The 7,345-nt window shown below is 30.4% G+C and overlaps 3 protein-coding genes across 3 annotated transcripts; 2 read left to right on the top strand and 1 right to left on the bottom strand.

Annotated features, from left to right (window-relative positions):
• Positions 1 to 1,238: 1,238 nt before the first annotated feature.
• On the top strand, positions 1,239 to 1,892 carry EIN_468660 (ribonucleoprotein, putative; the record flags this gene model as incomplete). Its single annotated transcript, XM_004183010.1, has 1 exon — positions 1,239 to 1,892. The coding sequence occupies one exon, from the start codon at positions 1,239 to 1,241 to the stop codon at positions 1,890 to 1,892; it is 654 nt and encodes a 217-aa protein (XP_004183058.1).
• A 3,283-nt stretch (positions 1,893 to 5,175) lies between these two features.
• On the bottom strand, positions 5,176 to 6,480 carry EIN_468650 (RNA polymerase II ctd phosphatase, putative; the record flags this gene model as incomplete). Its single annotated transcript, XM_004183009.1, has 1 exon — positions 5,176 to 6,480. One exon carries the CDS (start codon positions 6,478 to 6,480, stop codon positions 5,176 to 5,178), a length of 1,305 nt encoding a protein of 434 aa, XP_004183057.1.
• Positions 6,481 to 7,189: 709 nt separating this feature from the next.
• EIN_468640 (Hypothetical protein) lies at positions 7,190 to 7,345 on the top strand (the record flags this gene model as incomplete). The annotated part of the gene is made up of 2 exons (XM_004183008.1): positions 7,190 to 7,287; positions 7,339 to 7,345. Coding segments are annotated over 2 exons (105 nt in total), but the record flags the coding sequence as incomplete, so codon positions are not given.

The following is a 7,345-nucleotide window of genomic DNA, read 5'->3' as shown; positions in this document are numbered from 1 at the left end:
CGTTGATGGGATAAATGGAATAGGGGCAGGGATAAAGGAACTGGGAACTGCATTCTGCAGAGTTTGTGTGTGGTCGTAAGAGATGGGCTGAGGCTCTGCGATGTATTGGATTGTCTTATAAACCTTCACGACGTCTAAGTAAGAGAACCCAGAGTTCAAAAGTTCAAGTTCTCTTGTTAAATATTTCAGGATGGATTCTTCAGTCTCCAAAAGTTGCTTTGTGGGATGGGGATGTGGTTTGATTGTTGTGGGGCATGTTTGTGGCTGCGCACCAGTAGTTGGTTGCATCTAGGTTTCTTGTTCTGAGTTGTTTTCTTTTTTTAGAACCAAATTTTTACTAAAAAAAGAATTATTAAAGGTTTGAAAATAAATGCTACTATAGTATTTATGTTGACTGATAATGTATATCGTTATAAGATTCCTTTGTGAAACACAAGAATGGGCGTGAGAATCTGCAGCAGCACAAAGAATAGACTTAAAGAATCTATTATAATTAACACAAATCTCGTTTTGTTTCTATTTTAGGAATTACCAGTTGTATCATTTCCGCTTCAAATAAATTCGATTGAGTTTGTTTTTTTTAATTCAAATTTATTAGTTGTTTGACTTTGGTATTTCGTTTATTTTTTTAAATAAAAAATAAAAAACTTAATTTTAAAAAATTGTTTTTTTTAAATTTTGATTGTATTTTTATCAATTGTTATTCTTTTTAATTAAAATTTATTATTCAAAAGTTTTTTTTAATAACGAAATAATAATATTTTATATAATGAAACAATAAGGTTATTGTTTCATAAATTTTTTTTAATACTTTATTTTATTAAAAATACAATATTAGTTATAATTAAATAATAAATAAATAAATATACCCATTTTTCTATTATATATAAGTGGATAATTAAAAAAAACATAGATTCTAACAAAAATTAATAATTAATTAGTTCTACATTATTTATTAATGTAGAACTAATTAAAAATAATTATAACACATAGTAAAATATTAAACATTTTTAATAAAAAAAACACCAATGATTAAAAAAAAACAAAAAAAAATAATGGCAAAAAAACAGTTTTTAGGTATGGTCTGGTTTCCCAAAAGTGATTTTTTTATTTTTAAAATAAAGTTAAATTAATTTAGTAAATTTACATTTATCTAATAAAACAATTATAAAAGCATTTTTGAGATAAAAAGTATCAGAATCTCTAAAAAGAAGAGCAAAACTCGAAAAGAAGATTGGATGTCGACAGCAAACACACCGCAAAGCAACCCAACCGATCAAAGCAACGCAGACCGAAAGACGGTGCACATTTTCCGCCTTTCTCTTCACACAAAAGACGAAGCCTTACAAAAAATATTTGAGACCGTCGGCGCGGTCACAAAGTGCATCATTATCCGCGAGCCATCAACGCAACGTTCATTACGTTTTGGGTTTGTCACCTACAACACAACGGAAGAGGCAAAAAAGGCTGTCGATGAGCTCAACGGCAAGGAGGTGGATGGATTTAGGATTGCCGTCGACTTCGCACGGCGGGAGGAGGCCCGTGATAAAACACCAGGGAGATACCTCGGGGCTTACTTCAATCGCAACCAAAAACCAGACTTATCTGCCGATTCATTCCGCCAACGCAATCTCACCCAGAAATTTTCATCAAATTATGACGATTACTCGGAACGACGGGACAGAAGAGAACCTAAATTATGGGGAGAGAGATATGAAAAATATGACGAACACAGAGAGTGGGAGGAAAGACTCACTCGCGACAGGGTAAGAAGGGACAAAGACGACAGCCCTCGCTCCGAGAGGTTCAGGGACAGATATGAGAGTGATGAATGTTACTCACCAAGAGAACGTCGCAACTCATATTCGCCTCGAGATTTTTCTCCAAAATAATTGTTTATGTTTTTGTGTTTAGCTTCTTTATATTTTACTCTATTACACACATTATACTACATTTAACTATAAAACATATTATACATAATAATTAATAAAAAACAATTATATTTTATAATTTTGATATGACATAACAAATATGTGAGGGTAGATTTGAAAGAAATTGATTATAGTTCAAACATATTAAATAATAAAAAATGTTATTATTAAACTAAAAAAATCACACCAATACACATGGACCAAGAAATCGAAAGACATTTCGACGTCGAAGTTGAAGAAATCGAAGATATCCATTATGTCACTGATGTAAAAGCAAGAAACTTTGCTTATGGCTCGTTCACAATTGGAATGAAGCCAATCCGGATTTATCTCGAAAATGCAGAGGATTTCGAGATGTTTGATGATGAAAAGAAAATATAAATCGTTGGTGGAAAAAAGTTCCCCTCGATTCGATAAACTATATTTTATTATAAAGAACTATTAATTATTAGTTTCTATAACTTATTAATATTAAATTATTATTTAATAATAATTACTTATTAATATTAATATTAAGTTTAATAATATTAACATTGATAAAACTATCGAGTTGAACAAGAATGTTTTAAAATTCCAAATATGGTATTAAAAAAAATATTATATTTTTTTATATAATTAAACTTCAAAACAAATTAAAAAAATAATAATTGAGGTTTAAAGAAATAATAAGTATTAAAATGAAGTATTATAAATTAAAAAGTTATTAATAGTCTTGTGAACTATAGTTTATTATTTTTTAATTAATTAATTAATATAAATTAATATACATATCTAGTTTATAATAGTTTAATTTGTCATGAGTTTTATTTGTGAAGTTTTCTAAACAAAGAATCAACAATCGTACATAAGTTACATTCTTAAAACTTTTGTTTGAGAACGCCCAATCCAAAAAATACTTTGGTGTAACTTGGTAAAACGATAGGGCTACTGATGGTGATAGTATTTTCTACTGATTCAGTTTTCGCCATCAATTTTCGGGTTGGTGGTATAAAATTAGAAGTGTAATGAATTTTATAGAATCCAAGTGTTGCGCTTGCATATAAATTGCATATCAATGGTTTAGAATTTTCCACCAAAGAATCCGATACCCATACAGGTATACCACTTCTCAATATTTGAAAGATGGTAACTCGGCGTGTTCTGTTGTTATGTTTTTTGCACTCAGCCCATCTGATCACTAGATATTCTCGGGCATCTTCCTTCAATCGCAAATTTATACCTTTTCTACTGAAAACATCTTGGATTGTCGCTCGAACAATCACTGAGCGCTTTACGCTTCGTCCGCTGGTACTCCATAGGACGGTCTGATTGGTAAAGAGCTCCATAGTGTTTTTTCTTTAGTCTTACAAAAAAAATTACTAAATACAAAAAATTATTTTTAGTAATTTTTAATTATTAATTTATTATATTTTTATTATTGTTTGTTGTTCTCAAAAAAGAACAACTTCCTTTGAGTTTAAAAAACCCTATGTTTTTTTTGTCTTTTTGTGTTTTGGTGTTAATTTTATTAATCATGTACTATTTTTATTAATTTATTTAACTAATATTATTGTTTTATTATCGTTATTAATTGTTTGTGGAATAATTTGCTTCGTCGTATTCAATACAAAAATAATGAATCAGTTCTATTTTTATTTTTAAACAATTAAAAAACACTAGTTATTTTTATTATAATTTATTGTTAATAAAAATAGAACAATCTCAACCCATTCGAAAGAATTCGTTTTATTAAACAAATAAAAATTAATTTTATTTAATTTTATTTATTAATAGTACAAAAATCCAGCTAGTTTTTTTGAATTGGAAAAAAAAAATTTTATTGGATTTACGACCCAATAAATACTAAATGATGAGGGATTTATTGAGAGATGTTGGATTTGAGAAGTCGTATTGTATTTACGACACGGAACGAGATTCTTTTGATGAGAAAACTTTTTTGTCAAAAGTCAAAACTACTCAAAACCTTTTTATGATTGCAACTGATTGGAATGAACATCAGGTATGTGTCTACAAAGAAAAAATTGAGATAAAACAATATCCCGGCCTGTCATGGGTCAGGATGTCGGGAACAAAAGTTTACGTTTTAAACAAAACGAAAATCAAAGAAGTTCGATTGAATTCGGAGTTCATTCCCGTTGTGTTCAAAGAAACCGACTTTCTCTTAAACTCGTTTTGGGTACTCTCCACTCATTCCGTCAACAACGAGATTCTCCTCCGACCAAACTACAACCTCTTTGACGAATCTCCTTTCTCTCCCTTCTTCTTTTCCAAAGTGGTTATATTCAAACTGTATTAATATCTATTCCATTTATAAATATATTATAATAAAAATATTATAATTATCTGGTTTCAAAGAGTAATAAAAAAATAGTAAAAATATAGTTTAAAGTATCCAAAGAATGGTTTTTCAAACAACACGTAAAATCCAATGCGTTATTTGTAGAAAGAATATTAGTATAATAAATAAACTATACAATACGGTAAAAGAAGAAAGACCTCCCGGCACCAATACAAAGACGAAGTTTGGGAGGTATATGTGAACGCAAACGAGAAGTGAAAGGAAGAAGCGAGTTAATGGGCCATTTTGAAGAGTTCTAAACAATCGAAAGGGACTTCCTTTGGATAGGACGTATAACCCCTCTCGCAACTGCCGCGGACCGTTGCAACGCGCTTTTCATTGTCGATACCAACAACACGGACGATATCTCCTTCCTCAAGTCCGCTCACGTCTTTTGTCAGCATGACACATTGGTCCACACGAAATTGCTCCATCACAATTCATTTTTGAGTTTCAAAGTGTTCAATACCCAGGTCTATTTTTATTGGTACTTCATATCTGGCAATTCTTTGTTAATTTGAATGTATATCTTTTTGGGTACCGGTATATAGTATTTGTATGTTTTTCTCTGAATAACACAACAAATTACAACAGTGTAACACACAGGTTATATTAAATTATAATTAATAAATGTACCATAGAATATAGCTTATTTTAATACTTTTTTGGTTTATTTTTTGGTCTCAAAAAAATGAGAGAAATAGTTACAGATATGGTATATTTATAAGTTAAATATACTATAAACATTGCTATTTGTTATTAATATACAAACCATATTCTGACATATTCATTTTAATACAAACTCAATAGATTATTTTTATTATTGTAATATAGTTTAAAAATGTATATAACTAGTTGAACGAAATCACACATAATCAGTCAATAGAAATACACAAAGACATAAAGTCACTTTTTGTTTCTCTCGATACATGCTCGAATGAGTTTTTGTTTGTTTTTGTATTCCTCTGTGTTTTTTTCCTCAGATGATTCGTCTGAAGAATCTGATGAATCGTCTGTATATTCGCTCAAGTTTGTTGTCGTTCCGTCATCTGAATCACCTCTTTTTCTATCTTCCCAAATCTCATCTTTAGTTATCTCTTTGTATTGTGAATTATCATCTGTGATCTCAAATTTCTCAAGCTTCATTTCCTCCATCATAATCCAACTCATCATTATAAAACCACAATTGACTGCTTTAATACCATTATAAGGCTTTGCATCAATTATAAGATCTGTTTTATTTTCTCCATCGACTCGAACTAAACTCTGCATGACCGCACCCATCATTTCACAATTTCGTTTAATGGCATTCCAAATGAATTCAGTCATTTTGTTCATTTTCGTTTCGCCACCTTTCGGTTTTGAGAAGTAGATTTTTTTCCCTTTCAGAATATGTTCTCGCATCTCTGAAAGTATTACCCTGACGTTGCTCTTTCCGCCAAAAAATTCGGTGTGGACGTATTTCAAAATCTCCGAGATTCTTTCAAGTTCGTTATCTTTGACGTTTTCGCTGTTGGGCAGAACGAATTCTTGGATCTGTAAAACATTGTGATTGTCCCAAACGTCAATCCTGTCGTCAACGACAATCTGCACCTCTTCGCTCCCCATTCCCGGAACTGTGCGTTTTACTGCCCTTCTTTCCGTATCCTCATTTCTCTCAATCAGCCCATCATTTTGAAAATCTCCATCATCTTTCAAAATCTCTGAAATGCAATCTTCGCTGCACACAATCTTCCCATTGATAAAAGGTCCCCCTGGAAGTTTATTGAGAGCTTCAACTATAGCCATCGCATAATCTTTTTGTCCAAGAGTGACAACATGAATCTCATACAAAGTGATGAGTTTAGTCATAAATGCTACAATCCCGTCACGGAAATACACAAAGACCTTTTTACTGTATTCGGGAATTTGGAAGAAAAATCCACGTTCTGGTGACGTGTCGACATTTTCTGGGATTTCGTCCAAATCGTACAGGTGAGTTTGGTCTGTAAAAATAATAGTGCTGTCGAGATCTAATAATAAAGAGAGTTTTTGTTTATTTATGAGATTTTGCGTTGTAGCACGGATTTGTTGTTCTGCACATGACTTTGTCATGAAGACGTCTTTAGAGACTTGGACGTAATTATCAGTGTTAGTGACTTCTTCATAACAGTCGAGACAAAAACCTAACGAGTTGATTTGGTCATGGTTACACTTACAATTTTGGTTCATTTTTCTTTTTTGTTCGAAGTTAATTCTTTTTGAATACATTTCCATTTTTTATCTTTTTCACATTTTCGGTTGTTTGGTTCTTTTAACGACTTGGTATACTATTATCAAACCATATTTAAACTATTATTGGTGTATTATGGTAAAAAAGCCAAACAAATTATTGACATTTTTCCTTCTATTTTTTCATTTTTTTTTGTATTGCTATTAAAAAAAAAAGTTTGATGTTTTGTAAAAAAAGAACTTTAAAAAAATTAAAAAAACTTAAAATTTTGTTTTAATATTTTTACGCCTTTTTTTTTCTCTTTCTTGAAAAATATTCATCACTTTGTCAAGTAAATAATCACCTAAATATCCATATAGTATTTTTTAAGTTTTATTTAATAATTATTTAATTCAAATGGAATGGTTGTGTTTTATTACAACACAAAAAACACAAGTATTTAACTTGAAGTTCAAATACATCCCAAAAATGTTTAATAAAAAATTTCAATTTTTATTTATCCCCGAAAAATGACAAAATTTTAGAATTTTTTCTCCCATTTTTTAATTTAAATTGAAAATCTGTTCTTTTGAGCAATCATTTCTTTACTGGTTTTTCTTTTATTGCAATCTCAATAAAACTATGGTCGACTTTAATACCTTTGACCAACTTCTTTTCAACGAAGAGACTGGGCTCCTTTCCTCAATTTGTTCCAACTTGGTAACTACAATGAATATGCAAAGTCTTGGAAATGCACACACCATCATTCGTTACTTTGAGCTTAATAATAGAATCGATCAACTGTTTTCGTGGGCTTTTAAGCAAGAGTTTTTACTCAAGAGTTTGTGCTGAATAAATATAGTTATTTTATAATAAAGTATAGTA

Source organism: Entamoeba invadens (genome assembly GCF_000330505.1).
Source record: "Entamoeba invadens IP1 unplaced genomic scaffold scaff_1105074725099, whole genome shotgun sequence".
Classification (NCBI taxonomy): Eukaryota; Evosea; order Mastigamoebida; family Endamoebidae; genus Entamoeba; species Entamoeba invadens.
Note: the sequence above shows the minus strand (reverse complement) of the source record. Positions and strands in the feature narration are given on the sequence as shown.